General features: G+C 43.8%; 2 protein-coding genes across 4 annotated transcripts in view; both read left to right on the top strand.

Moving 5' to 3' along the window:
• LOC115138454 (RAC-alpha serine/threonine-protein kinase-like) overlaps window positions 1-7,265 on the top strand; it is a 45,205-nt gene extending 37,940 nt beyond the window's left edge. For all 3 annotated transcript variants that reach the window (XM_029675313.2, XM_029675314.2, XM_029675312.2), the window contains 5 exons: window positions 587-715; window positions 3,594-3,808; window positions 3,893-3,980; window positions 4,111-4,213; window positions 5,319-7,265. In XM_029675313.2, the coding sequence (XP_029531173.1) occupies window positions 587-715; window positions 3,594-3,808; window positions 3,893-3,980; window positions 4,111-4,213; window positions 5,319-5,398 (615 nt within the window). In that variant the 3' untranslated portion in view covers window positions 5,399-7,265. The remainder of the gene's footprint in view (window positions 1-586; window positions 716-3,593; window positions 3,809-3,892; window positions 3,981-4,110; window positions 4,214-5,318) is intronic.
• Window positions 7,266-21,066: 13,801 nt separating this feature from the next.
• The window catches only part of LOC115138453 (centrosomal protein of 170 kDa protein B-like), a 51,333-nt gene continuing 45,980 nt past the window's right edge, over window positions 21,067-26,419 (top strand). The window contains exon 1 of the mRNA XM_029675311.2: window positions 21,067-21,310. The gene's annotated coding sequence lies outside the window, so the exon portion shown is untranslated. The remainder of the gene's footprint in view (window positions 21,311-26,419) is intronic.

Raw genomic sequence — 26,419 nt, 5'->3', positions numbered from 1 at the left:
ATGGGCAACAATTAGACATTTTGTATTTTGTAAAGTGTGTAAGAGTATTGAGTCATCTTTTACCCCCGGCATCAAACTTACTCCGTAAAGCTGCAATTTGTTCCTACCAGAAGCAAGAGGCCAGTACAAAAACTCAGTGAACTGTATTCATAGCGTAAGAGCAGAGGTAGTATATGACTGTTTTTTAGGAGGGAGGGGAGGGAGGCATCTGTAGCCTTGTTTCTTCCAGCTGATGAAACTATACCAGCCAGGTCAGCATAGCCCCCCTCCCTCCTCGTTCCCCCCTCCCTGTGATCTTCCCATGGGTTTATGAGGCAGGCTTTCAACCTGCTAAGGTTCTCCTGAAAATGCCAGGGTAGCAGTATTGGAGGATGTGCTGACTCTGGCCTGGTGCTGCTGGTCACGTGTGAGCTACAGATGCCAGGTGACGTTTACTGAGAGGACACTGATATTAAAAGGCAATGCATCGCTAACTCATTCCTGAGTTAGCGATGCCAAATCAGCTGGGCCTCAATCACACACCTCACATAGGCACTCTCCCTGCTGATAGGGATACTTCCTGTCTCATTCTGTCTCCTCCCCTCAGCTGGAAAATCTCATGCTGGACAAAGACGGACACATACAAATCACTGACTTTGGACTGTGTAAGGAGGGGATCACAGACGGGGCCACCATGAAGACCTTCTGTGGGACGCCAGAGTACCTGGCCCCAGAGGTAGTGTATTCTCACTGTAATCACCAATATGGGGGTCATTAAATCTTATCATTTTGAGTCAATAAAGATGTAGCCTTTGGAGCACAACCCATGTGGCCTTCTTCCTCTTCAGATGTTTAGAATTTGACGTTGTGAAAAGACCTGATGTTTCACACACGTTTGACATGTTCTTGTTAGTACACTGTATCAACTTTGAGTTTAAATCAACTGAACAGAATAAAGTCACATAATTGGTAAGTACCTGAAAGGATTAACAGACTAAATACTGTTTTAAGAGAGGAACTGTGGCGCAGAGAATATATCCCACTACACACAACATCATAAATGTATGTTGTCGGGCATATTGTTAAGGCATACAAGCTATGTGGAAGAGTGGCTTTGGGACAGCTGTTCCTAAATGCCTGTCTAATCTTCAGTATAAGACATGGAGCTAATGAGTCTGCAGTGTGACAAGGGCAGGACAGGGTGTGCCCATATTTGTTGGTTGAGAGGACATGTGTACAGGGGTGTGGCTGCTCCCCATTGCGTGCAGGTGTGACGTGTGTTTGAGTGGTGTGTATGTAACGCGATAGGGCATTGTGTGTGTGTGATAGCCCTCTTGCCGTAGGATTTCTTTCTCCGGGAGAAGGGTGCCCATGTTGACACAGTTGCCGGCTCGTTGTTTTTAGCCTCCATTAAAATTAAAGTTAAAATAGAAAAAAGAAAGAAAAAAAGAACACATATATATATAACCATATCATAAAAGCAACAATCAAAATATAGGATGAAGGGTAGGCCAGCCAATAAAGATAAGTCTTAAGGCTTGCTTTAAAAAGCCCCAACAGTCTGAACACCCCTGTTCAGGATGCCTATCCTGACCTGGGAAAAGCCAGGGCCACGCACGTTGTCCTTCACTTCTCCTCAGTAACATTCTCCCATGGCGCTTTCACCTGACATCTTCATCTCTCTTCGAGGACCGTCCTGATCTAGGGCATAGTCTACAGTAGCTATCATCACAAAAACCAACCAGCGCATGAATTACTATTTCATCATAATGTCCCCCACTCACACTAGGGCCAGCAAAAGGCACATGATAAGTAAAAGGGATGTTCATATAATTTCATGTTTTATGTGGGGTATGTTAGAAATGAAAGACAACCTCCATTAACTGGACCCCCCATATTCACCCCCAGCTCTTCCTCTGCCATTCTATACACAGTAACATTCTACCCTATAACAGCCCCAGCTCTGCTAGACTCCAGCAGCGGAGACATCAGGGGGCGTTTCCGTGGAGACAGGGTCGCCGCAGAGCGTCTCTATGGAGCCAGGGCCAGGCAGTGTTACAGGTTGTTCTGCAGTAAACAATGACCTTGTTGTGTGTGCTGCATAGGAATCTTGTAACGTCTGGGAATATTCCACAGGCCAGGAGCCCAGCACTGTAAACCTTCCTCTAGAGAACACCCATGGAACCAGTTTCACTTAAGCCACTGTGAAATAGGGTCGTTTTATAGAAACATTGGAACAGTAATGACTGAAGTTGAATTGGGGAAGTTATGAACAAGGAAGTTAAGGAGAGGGAAGGGAATCACATATAATGTGAGCTAGTGATGTGTTTGAGAGAGGGACGGTAGCTGTGTTTGTGTTTAGAGGGAGAAAAAGGGCCAGAGTAAGATGGAGAGTAGTATCAAGTGGAGGATATTTCTCTTCCCCTCCTCACTCCACTCTGCACTGTGCTGTCCTTGGGGCCAGTGTAACAGAGTCGGTCCAGGCAGCCCTGGTTACTTGTGAGGGATGAGCTTGGCTCCTGTGGTCCTGGCAGCTCCACAGCTGTGGCGCTCTCTTACATACTGTATATGGGGCAGCTGCAGACCCAGCTGTCTCACGGTGTGAATCGCACGACAGCAGCGCTGGAAATAGAGACGGTCCAGTAATCCTAGCACCGTGCCGGCTTCAGGTTACCCCTGCCCGCCGAGGCCTCCTCGCCCCTAACCGCAGCGCCAAGCAGCGTGCCCCTCAGACACACACACACGCCGCCCACCCACGCGCACAAAACACACTCCGGTTTTGTTCTATTTACGGCCACGTCTGTCCATCTGTTCTGCCTGCCTCCTCTTTCTGGGTCTGTGTACCTTCATGTCCATATTTAATTATATTAGGCTGCCCCCTTACCTATGAATCTATTCCTGGACTGGTCTATCTCACCTCGTATAACCTTTTGATGTTTTAAAGAACAGCTGTTCTCAGTGACTTGATTTCACTTACAACATCCTTCCGGTACTGTTGACCCAACGACACATCCCAGAAGGCCTTGTATAGTAACAAATGGAAGAGTGTACTGACATTCAACAGGTTACCCCAGTTGGTCAGCACAAAGCTGAAGCTTGATTAGAACGTGTGAACATGTCATCTTCCATGGTGTGTGAGCCTCCATCTAAATGACTACGGGCTGTGGTGTGGTTGGATATACAGTGCATTCGGGATGTTGGTGTGTACTGCAGACCTCTGGTGATTAAATATACAGGGCTCCTGGGGAAATTCTATCCCTGCTCCTATTGTGAGATGTGAGTCAGTGCTTGCTGTGGCTGGTCAGAAAGCCCAGACTGGGGGGGGGCACTGGCCTTAGGGTTCTTTATACAGCCTGGAGAGCTGCTGACCTCACTACTCACCTAATGTCCATCCACTTAGCTAATAGATAGGTTTCAGAGATCTAAACCAAGAATGTATAGTATATGTGTTTCTTTTGATGCCGTCATAGGGCTGACCGTACATTTGAACTCCTGCGAGCCCTAGTATTGTCCTTGTACTGTCCTGTATGCTTCCAGGTATGATTGTGTAATTGTCCATAGTGGTATTAGTAAAGCTGTATTATATTGAGTTGTGGTTGTCCTGTGTTGTCTAGGTTCTGGAGGACAATGACTATGGCCGGGCGGTGGACTGGTGGGGTCTGGGCGTGGTCATGTACGAGATGATGTGTGGTAGGCTGCCCTTCTACAACCAGGACCACGAGAAGCTGTTTGAGCTCATCCTCATGGAGGACATCCGTTTCCCACGCACCCTGGGCCCTGAGGGCAGGTCCCTGCTCTCAGGCCTGCTCAAAAAGGACCCCAAGCAGCGGTAAGTAGGCCTCTCCTCCCTTCTCATTCCAATCAAAAAGGCCTCTGTAGTTACTCCTGTCCATTTGGTCCCTGTGTCTTCCAGGTTAGGTGGTGGACAGAATGATGCTAAAGAGATCATGCAGCACAAATTCTTTGCTGGGATTGAATGGCAAGATGTTTATGAGAAGAAGGTAAATCGGTGTAACACTTTCCATTACTTCAGAGAACAACCAATAGATTTGACCAGGCCTGCAAATGTCTACACTCTCTGACAGGACAGATGTGCCAATGTGCTCCATGATGTCCTCTCTTCTCTCACAGCTGGTCCCGCCTTTTAAGCCGCAGGTTACCTCTGAAACAGACACGCGGTATTTTGACGAGGAGTTCACAGCACAGACCATCACTATTACACCGCCCGGACAAGGTACTACCTCACCCACTGCCACTGTATCGTTACAGGAGACACACACCAGACTCACATCACAGAGAACAGAATTACAAGCCCAGATAGACGATCATCATACTAATGTTTTTCACTGACTCACTGGACCGGAATGCTTTTGTTTAATTGTGATGATCATAGTCTGACTCAGTAAGAATAAACTGGGGACACACGTGGTTCAGAATGTCATTACTGTTGAGAATACGACAACCACTTACCGAGTTTCAGAATCTCAGACATTTCTATCCCCCTCTTCAGAGATCTTCTGAAAATGTTGATTTTAAACTGAACTTTAAAATTGTTTTTATCATGGCTCCAAAGGTAATTGTTTATTTTGAGGTGGGTTTACAGAATTTCAGTGTCCCAAACGAAAACCCCAAGCTGATCTACATGGTTTAGTTTTAGATAGAATGTTGATCGAGGACTGTAATATTCTTTCTCTTGTTGTCAGGCTTATGAGAGAATGCCCCTTGTTTCTACTTTAAATGCAGTCCTAACTTTGCTTACTATCAGACTGCCTAGGACATGTAAGTTTTGGGTACTCCCAGTAGATTTAAACCTATTAATTGAACAACCATTTTAAAAGGTGCAAATAGCCCTTGATGTAGATGATACTGTATATCTATCTGTACTGTAGTAGTCAAGGAATTAAATCCCACGAGAGAAAGAAATAAAAGTTTGAACATCATTTAGAGGTATAGATTGCACTCTCAAAGGTGAGTATTGAACTGAGAATGGGGAAGGTTCATGTTCCCTATCCCAGTGCAATTAATGCGAGGTCAAATTACATAGAGCTTATTCAATTCCTCTGGGGGATTTGTGCCCTCTTCTGGAAAGCGCGTGTAACATCTGTTATTCCATAGTTCACTGTCACTCAAAATGGTGGTGCTAGAGCACTAGCAATGTGTGCCGAACTGCACCCTGTGCTAGTTCTATAGGTACATTATGTATTAGGACTAAATCATAATGCTTTTTGTCGTCACTGAGATGAAAAAGAACAAATTGAATTCAACAAATGTGATGATCAGATTAAAGTTGTACACTAATTGAGTTCTCTCTGTGCCATCCCACTCTTTATGTATTCCAGAAGACAGCATGGAGTCGTTTGACAGCGAACGGAGGCCCCACTTCCCACAGTTCTCCTACTCTGCGAGTGGGACAGCCTAAACACCCCCTCTCATTCCTCTGGTCCCAACATTTCCCTTCACCCTACCAGACTGCACATCCAACTACATTCGCCCCATCCTTTTTTTTTTAAACATCCAGTGTCGCATATAGTATTGTTGAACAGACATTTGCTATCTGCAAGTTTGGTAATTATAGGGGGAAATACTTCATACTACACAAATGAAAAACTGGTTGTTTCTGTGGCTTCTTAAGACTTTTCTAATGGTGAGAGATAACACTACAGTGTTGCTTGTCTTGATGAGTTGAGTCAGACAAGCTTGATGTTCATAAAACCACACTTTATAGGAAAAGGGTGGCAATGCAGCAATGTGGTATATCAATTTAGAATGGTCAGGCTACACTTTCCTAAACTTCTATTTGCCTTGCTTCTGTCAGCACCTGTTATATTTGTCACACATTATTCACCAAGTGAACATTTTACGGGACCATAAGGATTGTATCGGAATTAGCCATGTAAAATGTAAATGTCTTTTTGATGTTCTTTGTTTAAGGCAAAGACATATTGTGGACCAACAGCAACAACAAAATATGACCAATGACTTAATTTTCCATGTAGTGGGAGGTTTAATCATATTTAGATATTGTTATCAGGACTTTCACATTACACTAATCACTATTTGACCAACACTTTGAAACCTGTTGTTCTGCCATTTGAATGTACCTAATCAATAAAATGTATAATTCTGCATACCTAACTGTAGAACATGGTTGATTCCCATAGGACTTCCATTCCTCAAAAGATCATTCTTATATATATATATATATATGTTAGAGCCCCAAAACATTCTAGAACAAAGGGAGAATGACATGGTCTATTGACCTCTGTCAGAGCGCTCCGCTCCATTATCAGGCTAATGACAAATTGTGCAATACAATGGCAGACACTTAAAGAACTGATTGTGGGAGCAGGCATACAATGTAAATGTGTTCAAGCTTGCCGTCACTGAATCTCAGAACTGTGTCTACACGGTCAATTGGATATCCTTTTGCTGTTGTCCCATTTGAAAAGACAGTTACTCTAATCTCTCTGGACTATGTGCTTGGATCATGATGCCTTCCTGTCTGAATGCTGTGTTTCACTCTTGGCTGTTTCTTTCTGAACTGGCCAGTCAGGTACTGATCCTTTCTGCCCAATCAGGGAATCGTCTGTCTCTGGGTTTTTTCCTCTTCCACAGTATTGGGTGTTTTCCTCCCAGTGTATTCACTACAGCCTCAATGAGGTCACTGTAACAACATACAGTCCTTCAGGACTTACTCCATAAACAAGCTGGGCTGTGGTTCAGGGGAAAACAAGTAGAGTCTGCTTTGATCTCTATAGGTAGGGATCAGGGTACATGGTTCTGAGTTATTTATAGAAAACGAGTGACTGTGCCAATGATATGCAATTTCCTGCCCCAAAACATGTATTTGTACACTTATTTGTACTTGTTACACTTTAGTCAATTCTGAAAGGTGTGAACTATTAAAGGCTTGTTTGCGTAATTAAACCCTCTATACAGATTGCTGTAGATAAACTGAGAATCTTGGAAATGCTTTTTGGGGAAACTGCACAGTGTTTCCAGAGGACTGATAACTATGAAGTTAATGTTATTGAATGTAAAAGCATTTTTATTTTCACCTCAATTCCTTGATTGGATTGTTACTTATTCTTGTGCGCTGTGCCCCCTCCTGTGCACCCTTTGCTGTCACCCCCTAAAAATGGGGAAATGCCTTTAATACCTTTATTTTTTGTACCTGCCCTTTCCCATTCCGGAAACTGAGGACACCAGCTTTAGTAAACAAATAGTATAACCGTTGTACACTTTTTACAGTTTCTTTCAAATTTATATAAAATGTCTTAACAAAATTTGTGCCAACTTGTCTTTTTTTCAGTCGTTACAGAACATTTATCTTCTCTAATATGCTTTAACCCGCAGTCATAGATCCAAAGCATTAGCAAGTCAAGCTTGTGCTGAGTGAAGTACTTAATAAGAAAAAAATAACTCATGAGGCGAGCATCTGAAACAAATGATGAATAAACCTAATGACTGAGTGGTTGGACTTGGCCCTGTTTCTGTACCTCCACAGGATTGCTTAGGTCCATGTCTGTCTGGCTCGATCTGCAGCTGGTTAGAGCTGGAGGAGAAGCTCCTTTGGGCCAGACCCAGATGGTACAGTCTCTGGAGCAGATGTTGACAGCCAGGGCTCAGTCTGTCTGTCTGGCCAGCAGCACTGGTCCTCACCGCAGGACCATGGTTGTGCCCAGTGTGGGGCTCACCTGACAACCGCTCCTCACCTGGCTCCAGCTGCACAACCCACAATGCACCACTGTGTTAGCAATGAGGTTCTGCCCGCTCTTGGGATGTGTTTTAGGGAGCTTGTCAAATACTGACTCCACCTCTTTCTCCTTACCTCAGTGTACCGATCTTTCCAATTATCATCTCTGAGGGTTGAAAACGCATCTATGCTTTAGATATATCCCTGGGCGGCAGGTAGCCTAGTGGTTAGAGTGTTGGGACAATAACCCAAAGGTTAGTAGCAAGGTGGGAAAAATCTGCCATTCTGCCCTTGAGTAAGGCAGTTAACCCACCTCACAACAACTGCTCCCCGGGGTTAAATGTGGAAGAGATTGGTTGTATGCATTCAGCTGTGCAACTGACTAGGTCTCCTGCTAAAGTCATCATGTAAGGTTTACTGAAGGAGAACAAACCCTTGCGGCCATTTACATCCAGGAAGGATGGGAAGAGGGCTCCAAGAAAAGGCCTTATAATAAATAGGATGTGCTTTCCCTCCTCACACGGCTGCCCTCAATGGCTAGAATAAAGTAGGGTGTGTTAAGATGTTGAGAGGAAGATTAAAATAAACTGGTGGTTGTAAATGACTAGGAGGACAGATTTCTTTGCTTTCGATGTGAGCAGGGAAACAAAAGGGGGTTGCCCTGAGAGAGAGGTCACAACCTCAGAAAAGCCAGATAAGGAAGGACATGGATCAAGTCTAACAATGGAGAAGAGTCTGGGTTTGGTGTCAATGTGAGCTAGTCTGGACCCAGCTGTGATTAAACTAACTTCTAGGATTTATACCATGTACTCAGCCCTTGGTAGTTATGTTGCACCTGCGTAAGCTATGGAAAAGTAAATATAGTGATCTGGTTACTATGTTAAAGTAGTTGCAGGTGTTTACTACAGTAGCAACTGCAATTTTGAGACTGACATTTTATACTTAGTGGTAGAGCACCACCTAGTGGAGAGTAGCATAACATCTTTCATAGGTAACTCAGACAAAGTGATCGTCAGTACTTCCGGGTCACGGAATTTTCTAAATAAAAGTCCCCCACGCAGTAGTAGAAAAGTGTAACCTGTTTATTAATGTATGAAAAATGGTCTAAACATTAACAATGATTCATATGTTTTCATATTTAAGTGACATTTGCTTTAAATTTGGAGTTTTAAAACATGTTCCAAGGTCAAATAAATGCCCTCCATGCAAATCACTGTATATGCATTATACACTGCTCAAAGAAAATAAAGGGAACACTAAAATAACACATCCTAGATCTGAATGAATGAAATATTATTTTTAAATACTTTTTTCTTTTTCTTTTCATAGTTGAATGTGCTGACAACAAAATCACACAAAAATTATCAATGGAAATCAAATTGATCAACCCATGGAGGTCTGGATTTAGAGTCAACACTCAAAATTAAAGTGGAAAACCACACCACAGCCTGATCCAACTTTGATGTAATGTCCTTAAAACAAGTCAAAATGAGGCTCAGTAGTGTGTGTGGCCTCCACATGCCTGGGCATGCTCCTGATGAGGTGGCGGATGGTCTCCTCCCAGACCTGGACTAAAGCATCCGCCAACTCCTGGACAGTCTGTGGTGCAACATGGCGTTGGTGGATGGAGCGAGACATGATGTCCCAGATGTGCTCAATTGGATCCAGGTCTGGGGAACGGGCGGGCCAGTCCATAGCATCAATGCCTTCCTCTTGCAGGAACTGCTGACACACTCAAGCCACATGAGGTCTAGCATTGTCTTGCATTAGGAGGAACCCAGGGCCAACTGCACCAGCATATGGTCTCACAAGGAGTCTGAGGATCTCATCTTGGCACCTAATGGCAGTCAGGCTACCTCTGGCGAGCACACGGAGGGCTGTGCGGCCCCCCAAAGAAATGCCACCCCACACCATGACTGACCCACCGCCAAACCGGTCATGCTGGAGGATGTTGCAGGCAGCAGAACGTTCTCCACGGCGTCTCCAGACTCTGTCACGTGCTCAGTGTGAACCTGCTTTCATCTGTGAAGAGCACAGGGCGCCAGTGGCGAATTTGCCAATCTTGGTGTTCTCTGGCAAATGCCAAACGTCCTGCACGGTGTTGGGCTGTAAGCACAACCCCCACCTGTGGACGTCGGGCCCTCATACCACCCTCATGGAGTCTGTTTCTGTGGCCTGCTGGAGGTAATTTTGCAGGGCTCTGGCAGTACTCCTCCTGCTCCTCCTTTCACAAAGGCGGAGGTAGCGGTCCTGCTGCTGGGTTGTTGCCCTCCTACGGCCTCCTCCACGTCTCCTGATGTACTGGCCTGTCTCCTGGTAGCGCCTTCTTGCCACAGCTCGCATTGATGTTCCATCCTGGATGAGCTGCACTAGCTGAGCCACTTGTGTGGTTGTAGACTTCGTCTCATGCTACCACTAGAGTGAAAGCACCGCCAGCATTCAAAAGTGACCAAAATATCAACCAGGAAGCATAGGAACTGAGAAGTAGTCTGTGGTCCCCACCTGCAGAACCACTCCTTTATTGGGGGTGTCTCGCTAATTGCCTATAATTTCCACCTGTTGTCTATTCCATTTGCACAACAGCATTAGAAAATTATTGTCAGTGTTTCTTCCTAAGTGGACAGTTTGATTTCACAGAAGTGTGATTGACTTGGAGTTACATTGTGTTGTTTAAGTGTTCCCTTTATTTTTTTGAGCAGTGTATATTGGCTTACAGAGAATAAATTATTATTTGTGCCGATGGGACGTAGGGAGTATCAATAGGGTCTGTAGAATCTATATGGCATAATTGCACGTGGCTATAAATAATACGGAGTGTTGCTGGCCTTTTACAGTGGTCAAAACAGCTTCAAATGAGGTGCTTGGACACAATACGGTACAAACATAGCACTGCACAGGAAACTTTAATTTGTGCCGATGTAAAAGTGGTGTGGGGAATACTTAGTAGGCTCTGTAGAATCTATATATGGCGTAATTTCACATGGCCATGAATAATACAGAGTGTTGCTGGCCTTTTACTACACCCAGTACATTGGCCCCAATGCAAACCCTTACAAAAAAGATTGCAGTCAGAGTGTAGTACAACTGCAGATATAGTGCAGTATTCTGAAAATACTGCCTAAAAATAGTTTTGTTTACTGCAGTAATTTTGCAGTGTAACTGCAGTTATTCTGTAACTACCGCTTCAAATATACCACAATCGACTGCAGTTTCAAAACGGCAATCTTTTTTTTTGTCAGGGAATCACTGTATACCGTTGCCCATGGCAAGTAAAGACCACAATTTAGCCAACGCTTGCCGTCTTTGATAAACTTTTTGATCTGTTCTGGCGACTGATTCCCAATCTCTGTGCACTAAGATATACAGTACCAGTCAAAAGTTTAGACACTCATTCAATGATTTTTTCTTTCTTTTTGACTATTTTCTACATTGTGAAAACATCAAAACTATGACATAACACATATGGGAACATGTAGTAACCAAAAACGTGTTAAACAAATCAAAATAGATTTTATATTCTTCAAAGTAGCCACCCTTTGCCTTGATGACAGCTTTGCACACTGTGTTCCCTCAACCAGATTCATCAAGTGCAAACCAGATGGGATGGTGTATCGCTGCAGAATGCTGTGGTAGCCATGCTGGTTAAGCGTGCCTTGAATTCTAAATAAGTCACTCACAGGGTCACCAGCAAAGCATCCCCACACCTCCTCCTCCATGCTTCACGGTGGGAACCACACATGCGGAGATCGTCCGTTCACCTACTCGGTGTCTCACAAAGACACAGCGGTTAGAACCAAAAATCTGAAATATGGACTCATCAAACCAAAGGACAGATTTCCACCAGTCTAATGTCCATTGCTCATGTTTCCTGGCCCAAGCAAGTCTCTTCTTCTTAACAGTGTCCTTTAGTAGTGTTTCTTTGCAGCAATTCGACCATGAAGACCTGATTCATGCAGTCTCCTCTGAACAATCTATGTTGAGATGTGTCTGTTATTTGAACTTTGTGAAGCATTTATTTGGGCTGCAATTTCTTAGGGTGGTAACTCTAATGAACTTATCCTCTGCAGCATAGGTAACTCTGGGTCTTCCGTTCCTGTTACGTTCCTCATGAGAGCCAGTTTCATCGTAGTGCTTGATGGTTTTTGAGACTGCACTTGAAGAAACTTTCAAAGTTCTTGACATTTTCCGCCTGACTGACCTTCATGTCTTAAAATAATGGACTGTCCTTTTGTTTTTCTTAGTTGAGCTGTTCTTGCCATAATATGGATTTGGGCTTTTAACAAATAGGGCTATCTTCTGTATACCACCCCTACCTTTTCACAACAACTGATTGGCTCAAACGCATTAAGGAAAGAAATTCCACAAATTAACTTTTAACAAGGCACACCTGTTAATTGACATGCATTCCAGGTGACTACCCCATTAAGCTGGTTGAGAGAATGCCAAGAGTATGCAAAGCTGTCATCAAGGCAAAGGGCTGCTACTTTGAAGAATCTCAAATATAAGGTATATTTTGATTTGTTTAACACGTTTTTGGTTACTACATGATTCCATATGTGTTATTTCATAGTTGATGTCTTCACTATTATTCTACAATGTAGAAAATAGTTTAAAAAAAATAAGACACCCTGAAATGAGTAGTTGTGTCCAAACTTTTGACTGATACTGTATATAATGCTTGACACAATGGCAGAAGAGGCACAGATGTTTGATGTGGTTCCTTAAGACATTGGATGTCTGGACTCGGAGTGTTGCCTACCTGGACGTCTCTCAACCTGAACTGGACAGAGCATTGGTAAATGGTGGTGACAGGTTGACTTTTTGGCCTTGGAGATGGTCGTTTACTTGGTGGCGCTGTTTCATCTTGGAGGAGAGCCGCTGTGCTTCGGCCTTGGTCTTGAGCCATTTGGAGAGGTCTGTCAGGTTGTACGGGTTGTCTGCAGCCTGCACCGTGCCTGTAAGTGCTCCACAAATATGTCCCTGTAGTACCTCGGGAGCAAACTCCCACATGGCTTGTGTATGACAGCTCTATGCCTTGGGGACCTTCAAGGGATTTCAGCATGCTGACCAGGAGGTCTACTTTGAGTGCGAAGCTCTGGAAGACCTTGGAATCCCCACCTCTGATGTCATGGGCATTGAGGATTGCAGCGATCTCACTCTGTGCCAGCTGGTGTGGTTGCCTGTACTGCATCTGCAAGACCTGCATGGCTGCAGTGTAGTGCTGCTGGTAGTGTCTACATGCTTGTGCTATCAGCCTGGCCTCATCCAGTGTCAGGTGCTCCATGAGGACCCTGTACTTGTAGTGTACTGATAGTTCTGTATGAGGGTTCAAGAGGTAGTTCAGTGCCATTTTGAGGTTTGAACCCCCTTTCACTGTTGTGGACTAGACTGGTTGCAGGTATGGTCGGAGCGGATAAGCTGGCTTAGGTACAGGTGGGTTCACTAGTTGTACAGGCTGGGCTGGAGGTTGCTGAGGTACCAGTGCATGTGGAGCAGGATCAACTGGCTGAAAGGGTGCAGCAAGTTCAGGCTGGTGAGCTGGCTGAGGTACCAGTGCATGGGGAGCAGGATCAACTGGGTGAAAGGGTGCAGCAAGTTCAGGCTGGTGAGCTGGCTGAGGTACCAGTGCATGGGGAGCAGGATCAATTGGGTGAAAGGGTGCAGCAAGTTCAGGCTGGTGAGCTGGCTGAGGTACCAGTGCATGGGGAGCAGGATCAACTGGGTGAAAGGGTGCAGCAAGTTCAGGCAGGTGGGCTGGCTGAAGAAGGCAAGCGGGTCCAGGCAGGTGAGCTGGCTGGAGAGGTGCAGCAGGTAGTAGCTGATAGGCCAGCTGGAGAGGACTGGTCCATGGAGGATAAGCTAGCTGGGTAGGTGCAGTCCACGGTTGGTCATTTGAATAGGATCGAGCAGATGACTGAGGTTGGTAGGTGGACTGAGTTTGACAGCTGATGGCCGATACCCAGAAAAGACCAGAGCAGTGGATGATGCAGACTGAGCCGGAGCTGCTGGTTGGAAAAAGCTGGTGGTTGGAACAGCTGGTGGTTGGAAGACTGTAGGGACCTGGACCCTCACTGAGCAGGCTTGATACAGGGGAATGGATTAGTACGGCCTGACCGAGCTGGGAGGCCCTGGCGGTGATCTGGGGCACTCAGGTTGACTACCTTTGATTTAATGTAGTCGAGGGTAGTGAACTCCCTTTGCAATTGGGGGGGGGGGGGGGTCGGCCTGCCCTCCGATGGGCTGCAGCTTAATGGTGCTGGCACTCTGCACCTGTACTCCTCCTGCTGGGGAAGTCAGGTAAAACTGTGGGGGCTGGTTGGAGAGGTTGGGCATGTGCTGCCATGGGATGTTGTAGAGGTATCGGTATTCATCAGTTTCTGAGATCATGTCCTGGGATGGGATCTTCTGACGATGAGACTTTTGCTGTGTTTCTTTGCTCATTCACTCAGCCTATTGAATCCACTGGTCCCACTCACAGAACGTCCTCCCTTCTCGAGACCATTGAGAGTGCAGTCTCTGACCAACTCTCTCATTATCACTATCAGAATGATCTTCTTGACACTAACCTTCAAGACTGGTTACTCAACCGAGACTGCTCTTCTCTGTCACGGAGGCTCTCTGCGCTGCCAAAGAGGACTCTCTCTCCAATGTTCTAATCCTCCTAGATCTATCTGCTGCCTTTGACACCTTGAACAATCAGATCCTCCACTCCACCCTCTCAGGGCTGGGCATCTCAGGCTCTGCACGCTGTTGGATTGCATCCTACCTGGCAGGCCGCTCCTACCAGGTGCCTCAGGGCTCAGTTCAAGGCCATCTCTTCTTCTATCTTTACACCAAGTCACTTGGCTCCGTCATATCCTCACATGGTCTTTCCGATCATTGCTATGCAGATGACACTCAGCTACTTTTCTTCTCCCCCCCCTTCTGACACCCAGGTGGAGACACGTATCTCAGTGAGGATGTCGGCTACACAACCTTAAGCTCAACAAGATGGAGCTGCTCTTCCTCCCGGGAAAGGCCTGCCTGCTCCAAGACCTCTCCATCATGGTTGACAACTCCACGGTGTCCCCCTTCCAGAGTGCAAAGAACCTTGGCGTGACCCTGGGCAACACCTTGTTGTTCTTTACTAACATCAAAGCAGTGACTCGCTCCTGAAGGTTCATGCTCTACAACATCCATAGAGTACGACCCTACCCCACACAGGAAGCGGAGTAAATCCTAATCCAGGCACTTATCATCTCCCGTCTGGAAAACTGCAACTCACTGTTGGCTGGCTTGTGCCATCAAACCCCTGCAATTTTTCCAGAATGCTGCAGCCTGCTGGTTGTTCAACCTTCCCAAATTCTCCCATGTCACCCCCTTCTTCACACACTCCACTGGCTTCCAGTCAAAGCTCACATCACTACAAGACCATGGTACTTGCCTACGGAGCAGCAAGAGGAACTGCCCCTCCCTACCTTCAGCCTCTGCTCAAACCCTACAACCCAACCGGAGTACTCAGTTCTGCCACCTCTGGTCTCTTGGCCCTCCCACCCATACAGGAGGACAGCTCTAGCTCAGCCCAGTCCAAGATCTTCTATGTCCTGGCACCTCAATGGTGGAACCAGCCTTCCCCTGAAGCTAGAAGAGCAGAGTCCCTGTCCATCTTCCGGAAACATCTGAAGCCCTACCTCTTCAACAAATCTTAAATAATCCCACAGCACTCCCCCCTCATCACTGAAAAAAATGAACAAAAGCCTTTAGTTAAAACCCTCCCACTTGACTCTTCTCTCGCATTTGACACTTTTACCTCTTACTTGCTCTGACTTTGCATATAGTTACTTTATTGAGATGTATTTTTTATATACTATGACTGTGATGTGGTTGTCCCACCTATCTATGTTAAGATGAATGGACTAACTGGAAGTAGCTCTGGATAAAAGTGACTAAAATGTAAATAATTATCATACAAAAGGCAGCTGGACAAAAGGTGTGTGAACTATTAACATGTATTACCAGCTACATGTAACAAAGGAACAGATCAATAAACTCACAATGACTTACCCATAAAGCATGTGGCGGCCATTAGCAGATGAAATCCCAAACAAACAAAACAGAGGTGAGGAAGTCCTGTTCTTAGTCCTTTCTATGCAATAGTGGATGTTGGTACTCACTGCTCACATTCAATGATGCATACTGGTTGTTGTTGGTGTGCTCAACTCTGTCTGGGTGAAGGAGCTGTATTGAAAGGAGGCACCCTCAATGGCTGCCCCATATAAATACCTGGCTATAGAGCTATATAGAGGACACACCTGCCACGAGTGCCCTCTGTCATTACATGACCATAGAGTTGGTTAGAGGGCACACCTGCCACGAACGCCCTCTTCCCAATTCGTCACTGATCAGGGAATTCTGTATAGGTGCATTTCATTAGCTGATATCCTGAACCATGATATTGCATAAAATTTGACATTTCTGTGTAACTGTTGATGATTAATTAACGTCATTGTGATATTTGTTATGAATAAAGTATACCAAAGGCAATCTCTTGACTTTTTGATTAAATATATTGTACGGTTGTATAAATTCCAAAGTATACACCAGAAGGAAGATAAGATCTTTTTCTATTACATTATAAGGTATTTTGTGACAATGCGCCCTGTGACATAGTGCTGTATTTTAACCATATAGTGTCCAGGTACCCTATTTTAAGCTGTTTGACCATAGTAAAAGTCCAGCAACACTTGCTATAAACAAGATTTTTGTTCAAACGAACCTGTTTTGTATTCTAGGGACTCTAATGAGTAGGCTGAACCCTGGTTTTATGGACACAAAATTGCATCCTTGAACAATAGTAAATAATAATCATACAATCAAAATAATAATTTATTTTGTTTAATTTTAATTGTATATACAGTATAGAGGTGGACCGATTAATTGGAATGGCTGATTAATTAGGCCCGATTTCAGGTTTTCATAACAATTGGAAATCGGTATTTTTAGACGCCGATTTTGCAGATCGTTTTATTTTTTACAACTTTATTTAATGAGGCAAGTCAGTTAAGAACATATGCTTATTTTCAATGATGGCTTAGGAATGGTGGGTTAACTGCCTTGTTCAGGGGCAGAATGACAGATTTTTACCTTGTCAGCTCAGGGATTCAATCTTGCAACCTTAGGGTTAACTAGTCCAACGCTCTAACCACCTGCCTCACGAGGAGCCTGCCTGTTACGCGAATGTAGTAAGAAGCCAAGGTAAGTTGCTAGCTAGCATTAAACTTATCTTATAAAAAACAATCAATCAATCATAATCACTAGTTAACTACACATGGTAGATGATAGTACTAGTTTATCTAGCGTGTCCTGCTATAATCGATGCGGTGCGCATTCGCGAAAAAGGACTGTCGTTGCTCCAACGTGTACCTAACCATAAACATCATTGCCTTTCTTAAAATCAATACACAGAAGTATATATTTTTAAACCTGCATATTTAGCTAAAAGAAAGGTTAGCAGGCAATATTAACCAGGTGAAATTGTGTCACTCCTCTTGCATTCATTGCACGTCGAGTCAGAGTATATGCAACAGTTTGGGCCGCCTGGCTCGTTGCGAACTAATTTGCCAGAATTTTACGTAATTATGACATAACATTGAAGGTTGTGCAATGTAACAGCAATATTTAGACTTATGGATGCCACCCGTTAGATAAAATACGGAACGGTTCCATATTTCACTGAAAGAATAAACGTTTTGTTTTCGAAATTATAGTTTCCGGATTCGACCATATTAATGACCCAAGGCTCGTATTTCTGTGTTTTATGATATAATTAAGTCTGATTTGATAAAGCAGTCTGAGTGGTGGTAGGCACCAGCAGGCTGGTAAACATTCATTCAAACCGCACTTTTGTGCGTTTTGCCAGCAGCTCTTCACAATGCTTCAAGCATTGCGCTGTTTTTGACTTCAAGCCTATCAACTCCCGAGATTAGGCTGGTGTAACTGATGTGAAATGGCTAGCTAGTTAGCGTTTCAAACGTCACTCACTCTGAGACTTGGAGTAGTTGTTCCCCTTGCTCTGCAATGGTAAAGCTGCTTCGAGGGTGGCTGTTGCCGATATGTTCCTGGTTCGAGCCCAGGTAGGCGCGAGGAGAGGGACGGAAGCTATACTGTTACACTGGCAATACTAAAGTGCCTATAAGAACATCCAATAGTCAAAGGTATATGAAATACAAATCGTGTAGAGAGAAATAGTCCTATAATAACTACAACCTAAAACTTCTTACCTGGGAATATTGAATACTGTCACAGCTGGCTGAAGGACTGAACCAAGGTGCAGCATGGTAAGCGTACATTTTAACTTTATTTAAAAATGACGCCAACAAAACACCAACCGTGACGCTTTGGGCTATGTGCCCTGAACAACTACAAAGTTAACTTCCCACAAAACAGGTGGGGGAAAAGGGTGCCTAAGTTTGGTTCTCAATCAGAGACAACGATAGACAGATGTCCCTGATTGAGAACCATACCAGGCCAAGACATAGAAATACAAAACATAGAAAAAAGGACATAGAATGCCCACCCTAGTCACACCCTGGCCTAACCAAAATAGAGAATAAAAAGCCTCTATGGCCAGGGCATGACAAAGACTCATGTTAAAAGGAACCACCAGCTTTCATATGCTCTCATGTTCTAAGCAAGGAACTTAAACGTTAGCTTTCTTACATGGCACATATTGCACTTTTACTTTCTTCTCCAACACTTTGTTTTTGCATTATTTAAACCAAATTGAACATATTTCATTATTTATTTGAGGCCAAATTGATTTTATTGATGTATTATATTAAGTTAAAATAAGTGTTCATTCAGTATTGTTGTAATTGTCATTATTACAAATAAATCCATTTTTAAAAATTGTCAGATTAATCGGTATCAGATTTTTTTTGTCCTCCAATAATCAGTATCGGCGTTGAAAAATCATAATCGGTCGACCTCTAATACAGTACCAGTCAACAGTTTGGACACACCTACTCATTCCAGGGTTAACTTTATTATTTTTTTTACTATTCTCTACATTGTAGAATAATAGTGAAGACATCAAAACTATGAAATAACACATATGGAATCATGTAGTAACCAAAAAAAGTGTTAAAACAAATAAAAATATATCTTATATTTGAGCTTCTTCAAAATAGCCACTCTTTGCCTTGATGACAGCTTTGCACACTTCTGGCATTTTTTCAACCAGCTTCATGAGGTAGTCACCTGGAATGCATTTCAATTAACAGGTGTGCCTTGGAAAGAAATTAACTTCGTAATGCGTTTGAGCCAAACATTTGTATTGTGACAAGGTAGGGGTGGTATACAGAAGATGGACGTATTTGGTAAAAGACCGTCCATATTATGGCAAGAACAGCTTGAATAAACAAAGAGAAATGACAGTCCATCATTAGTTTAAGACCTGAAGGTCAGTCAATCAGGAACATTTCAAGAATTCTTTAAATTTCTTCAAGTGCAGTCGCTACAACAATCAAGTGCTATGATGAAACTGGCTCTCATGAGGACCGCCACAGGAATGGAATACCCAGAGTTACCTCTGCTGCAGAGGATAAGTTAATTAGAGGTAACAGCCTCAGATTGCAGCCCAAATAAATGCATCACAGAGTTCAAGTAACAGACACATCTCAACATACACTGTTCGGAGGAGACTGCGTGAATCAGGCCTTCATGGTCGAATTTCTACTACCACTACTAAAGGACACCAATAATAAGAAGAGACTTGCTTGGGCCAAGAAACACGAGCAATGGACATTAGACCGGTGGAAATCTGTCCTTTGGTCTGATGAGTCCAAATGTCTTTGTGAGACACAGAGTAGGTGAACGGATGATCTCCGCATGTGTGGTTCCCACCGTGAAGCATGGAGGGTTGAGGTGTGGTGGTTTAGGGGTGCTTTGCTGGTGACACTGTCAGTGATTTATTTAGAATTCAAGGCACACTTAACTGGCATCGGTACCACAGCATTCTGCAGCGATACGCCATCCCATCTTGTTTGCGCTTAGTGAGACTATAATTTGTTTTCAACAAGACAATGACTCAACACACCTCCAGGCTGTGTAAGGGGTATTGGACCAAGAAGGAAAGTGATGGAGTGCTGCATCAGATGAGCTGGCCTCCACAATCAACCGACAATTACCCGACCTCAACCCAATTGAGATGGCTTGGGATGTGAAGTGCTGTCCTTCAAGACTGTTGGAAAAGCATTCCAGATGACGCTGTCATCAAGGCATAGGGTGCCTACTTTGAAGAATCTAAAATATATTTTGATCTGTTTAACACTTCTTCTACATATGTGTTATTTAATAGTTTTGATGTCTTAACTATTATTCTACAATGTAGAAAATAGTAAAAAATAAAGAAAAACCCTGCAATGTGTCCGAGATTTTTACTGTATATTTTTTTTTACCAGTAGGCTATTATTATATTCTTGACATTAATATACTTAAGCTCCAACCGTTTCTCAATGTGCTCCACTCCATAATATTCTATATTCTTACCAGGTAAGTCAGTTAAGAACAAATTCTTATTTACGATGACGGCCGAGAAACACTGGGTTAACTGCCTCGTTCAGGGGCAGAACGACAGAGTTTTACCCGGTCAGCTCGGGGATTCGATCAACCTTTCAGTTACTGGCCCAACGCTCTAACCACGAGGCTACCTGCCGCCCCTTAAGCTTATATAAAATAGTGATTCTCTTTAGGATTTTTCCCACATGTAGTTAGTTACCTTTGTTTTGTTTTTCATAATTTTAACATTATGCACTAAGAAAAACTACAACAACAACAAAAATAATGATTTCGTATCATACAAATACATTTTACGGTGGACTTTTATTTTGAAGGGAAATCCCAAAACCGGAAGTCTTATTGTGGATAGGATCCAGCTAGTGTCGCTGCCGTTACGCTAATCAAAGTGATTGATGACGCTACTAAAGTTTACATAGCGAATATAATAACCTTCTTTCCAGTCTTCTCGGGTTTGACAGTAAAAAGAACTCCACACCTGTCTACATACTACATTGCATCCACCAGAAGGAACACTGTGCTGAAATCAACTGCATCTAGTAATTTAATATTAATAGGAACGCTGTCTCCATGTGGGAGAGTTGAGATTACTGACCGTTTCTGAAACATAATTTCACGAAAACTGTTATTACAAAATTACATTTACTTTGCTATTTATTACTTTGATGTGACATTATTTAATTCATTGTAAAAACATCATTATTTTCCATCCCCTACATTTTTGAGCGAAGTTGGACAATACCCCATAATTGTATGGCGCTTTTATTTAGCAACTTCAGATATTTCATTACTCTTCTCTTTCGTTCAGGTGCTAAGCATTTGAGTTGACATGTGGGACTGACTAGTTGCGTCACTCGTCTGGAGAACGTTGATCCTTACGCGTGGCGGTGGAAGTGTAATGTACATTGTCGTCGGCTTGTCAAATATTGAAGGGAGGGTGTGTTCGTCATTTACCTGGGCTAACATTATTGTTTCTTGAAACTACTTTACTAAAGAAGAGGACATAGATACAATAAATAATAATTTACAGCTGTATTAACGCTGGCTACTATTCTGGAGAAAGCAGAGTCCGGATTAAAGGTATGCTTGTGAAGGGGGAGTCGTGAACTAGTACTGTTTTTTTTCTCGTTCGGGAAAACCTTTCCTATTTCCTGTATGATGATGTTTGGCCTTCAATTGAAACAGGTAACTAACTAACCAGAGACAGGAGCTAACGGACCAGTAATCCCAACATTCTTTCGAAATAAAATAATTTAGCTACTATAGCTAGCTTGCTAAAAGTGGAGGGTCAGTCTACTTGCAAACTCACTATAAAGTCAGTGTCAACTGCTGGCTAACGTTGCAACAAGTGTTGTTACAACTATTGTAACCTTCAGAATCGTTTTTTGTTGTTGATGCTTTTGTAGCTTTCTACCTGGCCTAGCTTGTTTGACAAGTGAGATGGCTAGACATGATGAATTGCATATGCATCATTTTCCAGATATTAATATGGGAATTATTGGTTAGTAAAGTGGCTGAGACTGATAGCAACTAGCCTACTAACGTTACTACAGTACAATCCATTGACCACATATCATTCTGGTATTATAGCATAGCCATATGTTTAATTAGTTGCACCTCGTTCCAAACCAATGTTGAATGGCAGGTCATTTTAAGCAAACAGTAATTTAGGTTGGCTGCATGATTGAGCAGAATTGTAGGACTAATATCAGCAAAGGTGATCAGAACTGAGGAGTTAGGCTGTTTGTTCGGGTACCTTAACTATGCTAACTTCTACTCAGTATGTAGGGGTTTTAGCCATTACATTCCCCCATATTTGGCTCCGTGTAAACTTAACGTTTAGGAACGTCAATCATCGCTTGCGAAATGGTTTTCCAAACATATGCTGATATGCCCGTTATCTTTCATTACAGCGAGAAAGAATATTTCAAATAAAAGAGACTTACTGTAGCAGTTTTGCACAGATCCATAATGTGTTTACCTCCAGTTGACAAACTACACTTGGTCATGCTAATTAGCACAGGTGGTCTTCTGTCTGTCTTCCATTAACAAGCGCTGTAACATGGATCAAATCAAATCAAATTTTATTTGTCACATACACATGGTTAGCAGATGTTAATGCGAGTGTAGCGAAATGCTTGTGCTTCTAGTTCCGACAATGCAGTGATAACCAACATGTAATCTAACTAACAATTCCAAAACTACTGTCTTATACACAGTGTAAGGGGATAAAGAATATGTACATAAGGATATATGAATGAGTGATGGTACAGAGCAGCATACAGTAGATGGTATTGAGTACAGTATATACATATGAGATGAGAATGTAGACAAAGTAAACAAAGTGGCATAGTTAAAGTGGCTAGTGATACATGTATTACATAAGGATGCAGTCGAAATGACTTAAATGTAAATGTAATGATGATGTAGAGTACAGTATATACGTATGCATATGAGATGAATAATGTAGGGTAAGTAACATTATATAAGGTAGCATTGTTTAAAGTGGCTAGTGATATATTTACATCATTTCCCATCAATTCCCATTATTAAAGTGGCTGGAGTTGGGTCAGTGTCAATGACAGTGTGTTGGCAGCAGCCACTCAATGTTAGTGGTGGCTGTTTAACAGTCTGATGGCCTTGAGATAGAAGCTGTTTTTCAGTCTCTCGGTCCCAGCTTTGATGCACCTGTACTGACCTCGCCTTCTGGATGATAGCGGGGTGAACAGGCAGTGGTTCGGGTGGTTGATGTCCTTGATGATCTTTATGGCCTTCCTGTAACATCGGGTGGTGTAGGTGTCCTGGAGGACAGGTAGTTTGCCCCCGGTGATGCGTTGTGCAGACCTCACTACCCTCTGGAGAGCCTTACGGTTGAGGGCGGAGCAGTTGCCGTACCAGGCGGTGATACAGCCCGCCAGGATGCTCTCGATTGTGCATCTGTAGAAGTTTGTGAGTGCTTTTGGTGACAAGCCGAATTTCTTCAGCCTCCTGAGGTTGAAGAGGCGCTGCTGCGCCTTCTTCACGACGCTGTCAGTGTGAGTGGACCAATTCAGTTTGTCTGTGATGTGTATGCCGAGGAACTTAAAACTTGCTACCCTCTCCACTACTGTTCCATCGATGTGGATAGGGGGGGGGGGGGGGGGGTGTTTCCTGAAGTCCACAATCATCTCCTTAGTTTTGTTGACGTTGAGTGTGAGGTTATTTTCCTGACACCACACTCCGAGGGCCCTCACCTCCTCCCTGTAGGCCGTCTCGTCGTTGTTGGTAATCAAGCCTACCACTGTTGTGTCGTCCGCAAACTTGATGATTGAGTTGGAGGCGTGCGTGGCCACGCAGTCGTGGGTGAACAGGGAGTACAGGAGAGGGCTCAGAACGCACCCTTGTGGGGCCCCGTGTTGAGGATCAGCGGGAGGAGATGTTGTTGCCTACCCTCACCACCTGGGGGCGGCCCGTCAGGAAGTCCAGTACCCAGTTGCACAGGGCGGGGTTGAGACCCAGGGTCTCGAGCTTGATGACGAGCTTGGAGGGTACTATGGTGTTGAATGCCGAGCTGTAGTCGATGAACAGCATTCTCACATAGGTATTCCTCTTGTCCAGGTGGGTTAGGGCAGTGTGCAGTGTGGTTGAGATTGCATCGTCTGTGGACCTATTTGGGCGGTAAGCAAATTGGAGTGGGTCTAGGGTGTCAGGTAGGGTGGAGGTGATATGGTCCTTGACTAGTCTCTCAAAGCACTTCATGATGACGGAAGTGAGTGCTACGGGCGGTAGTCGTTTAGCTCAGTTACCTTAGCTTTCTTGGGAACAGGAACAATGGTGGCCCTCTTGAAGCATGTGGGAACAGCAGACTGGTATAGGGATTGATTGAATATGTCCGTAAACACACCGGCCAGCTGGTCTGCGCATGCTCTCAGGGCGCGGCTGGGGATGCCGTCTGGGCCTGCAGCCTTGCGAGGGTTAACACGTTTAAATGTCTTACTCACCTCGGCTGCAGTGAAGGAGAGACCGCATGTTTTCGTTGCAGGCCGTGTCAGTGGCACTGTATTGTCCTCAAAGCGGGCAAAAAAGTTATTTAGTCTGCCTGGGAGCAAGACATCCTGGTCCGTGACTGGGCTGGATTTCTTCTTGTAGTCCGTGATTGACTGTAGACCCTGCCACATGCCTCTTGTGTCTGAACCGTTGAATTGAGATTCTACTTTGTCTCTGTACTGACGCTTAGCTTGTTTAATAGCCTTGCGGAGGGAATAGCTGCACTGTTTGTATTCGGTCATGTTGCCAGACACCTTGCCCTGATTAAAAGCAGTGGTTCGCGCTTTCAGTTTCACGCGAATGCTGCCATCAATCCACGGTTTCTGGTTAGGGAATGTTTTTATCGTTGCTATGGGAACGACATCTTCGACGCACGTTCTAATGAACTCGCACACCGAATCAGCGTATTCGTCAATATTTTTATCTGACGCAATACGAAACATGTCCCAGTCCACGTGATGGAAGCAGTCTTGGAGTGTGGAGTCAGCTTGGTCTGACCAGCGTTGGACAGACCTCAGCGTGGGAGCCTCTTGTTTAAGTTTCTGCCTGTAGGCAGGGATCAACAAAATGGAGTCGTGGTCAGCTTTTCCGAAAGGGGGGCGGGGCAGGGCCTTATATGCGTCGCGGAAGTTAGAGTAACAATGATCCAAGGTTTTACCACCCCTGGTTGCGCAATCGAATTGATACAATTAAAATATATGCCCCTCAAGGAACACTAACCCTATAAAAGGTGTGTAGTAATTTCACTTTTTAATTTTTTTTTTTTCTCACCGAAATGAAAGAGACCCCAGCAAAAATTGGGTTTTCATTTATCTGCATGTCCAGACCTTATATTTAGCCTCACAATGAAGTGTTTTACCATTTTCTTTTCAGGACAACCAGGGCCACAAGAACAATACACAACAAGTTGACACAAACAGTTGCATTTGTGAGTTTTATTGACAAATGTAAAAAAATATATATATATATATATCCAAATAGTCAGTGACAACTGTTTGGAGTTTCTGTCAGACTCCAGTGTGAGCTTATTACAGTATTAGACTATCCTGGGATTTCCTATGATCTATGTAGAAGAACCACTTACCTTCTAACGACTCTTGTGTAGCTTGTGAGCTCCATAAAGCAAAACATGTTACGTGTTCCTAAGAGTCTCTGTTTTTCATAGATATCTTTAATAGTTTGTAGCTCAAACCATTCAGACTCTACAGACGTTTTTGTAAAACAATACAGGGCCTCGGGCCCTGGGCCCCTTCGGGATCTGCTCTTGTCTCACAAACACCGCTCTAACTCAGCCCCAGTTATTCACATAGACGGAAGCAGAATAAATAGACTATTCCAATGGTACAACTCAGAAGTCTGTAACTCAAACTCAAAATGTTTTAAAGCGGTTCGAAGTCCAAAACACGGCAGCGTTAGTTGGACTCATTGGCTTAAGAACATTAAAATGCATTGCTTTTGGAAACCTAAGGAACGTATCCTTCATATCAGCAAGAAATCATTTTCAAAAAGTGAAGCGATGATTATTGACGTTTCTAAACGTGAGAACATAGTGTCCAAATTGTAGTTCACACGCGGCCAACCGTGGGCGACGCTAACCGCTGAAAATCCAATGGATACTCAATCATGTATATTGTAGACTGTAGGTTGCTGTGTTTGCAACAGTTGGAGTCATGCTCAGCTTTGTGGAGAATAAATTGGGGCATAAACATGTAGGAATTTCCTCCTTTTCACCAGGCCTGTATTGAAGAAGGAACCCCTGTTTGTGTTGTCTGTCTTTGTTGGGTGTGGTGTGTGTGCATGAGCATCACTTGATGACACAACCAGACGTGCCTGAGAAGAGGGGTACACAACTAGATTCTGCCGCGGGTCTATTTTTGTCGGAGCGGAAGGTTGGGGGACCAGAACATAATTATAATAACTTGTACACTGCTAATTGACTACAACTAAGCCCAAAAAGAGATTTGTATTTTCCAATACAACCATTTCATACCTTGATTACACGAACCACGTTTCCATCCACAGTTTTTATGCAAGTAAAGTCATACCGTTTAAAAAACAGTGATGGAAACGGGAGGTTTCGGTGTGATTTTATACATGCTGATAGATCATTTGTTCGTTCAACGTGGTGGGATCATTTTGTGTCTCTGAAATGGTGGTGGAAAC

This window comes from Oncorhynchus nerka, linkage group LG12 (genome assembly GCF_034236695.1).
Source record: "Oncorhynchus nerka isolate Pitt River linkage group LG12, Oner_Uvic_2.0, whole genome shotgun sequence".
Lineage (NCBI taxonomy): Eukaryota > Metazoa > Chordata > Actinopteri > Salmoniformes > Salmonidae > Oncorhynchus > Oncorhynchus nerka.
The sequence above is the reverse complement of the archived record's forward strand: the minus strand, read 5'-3'. Positions and strand labels throughout refer to the sequence as shown.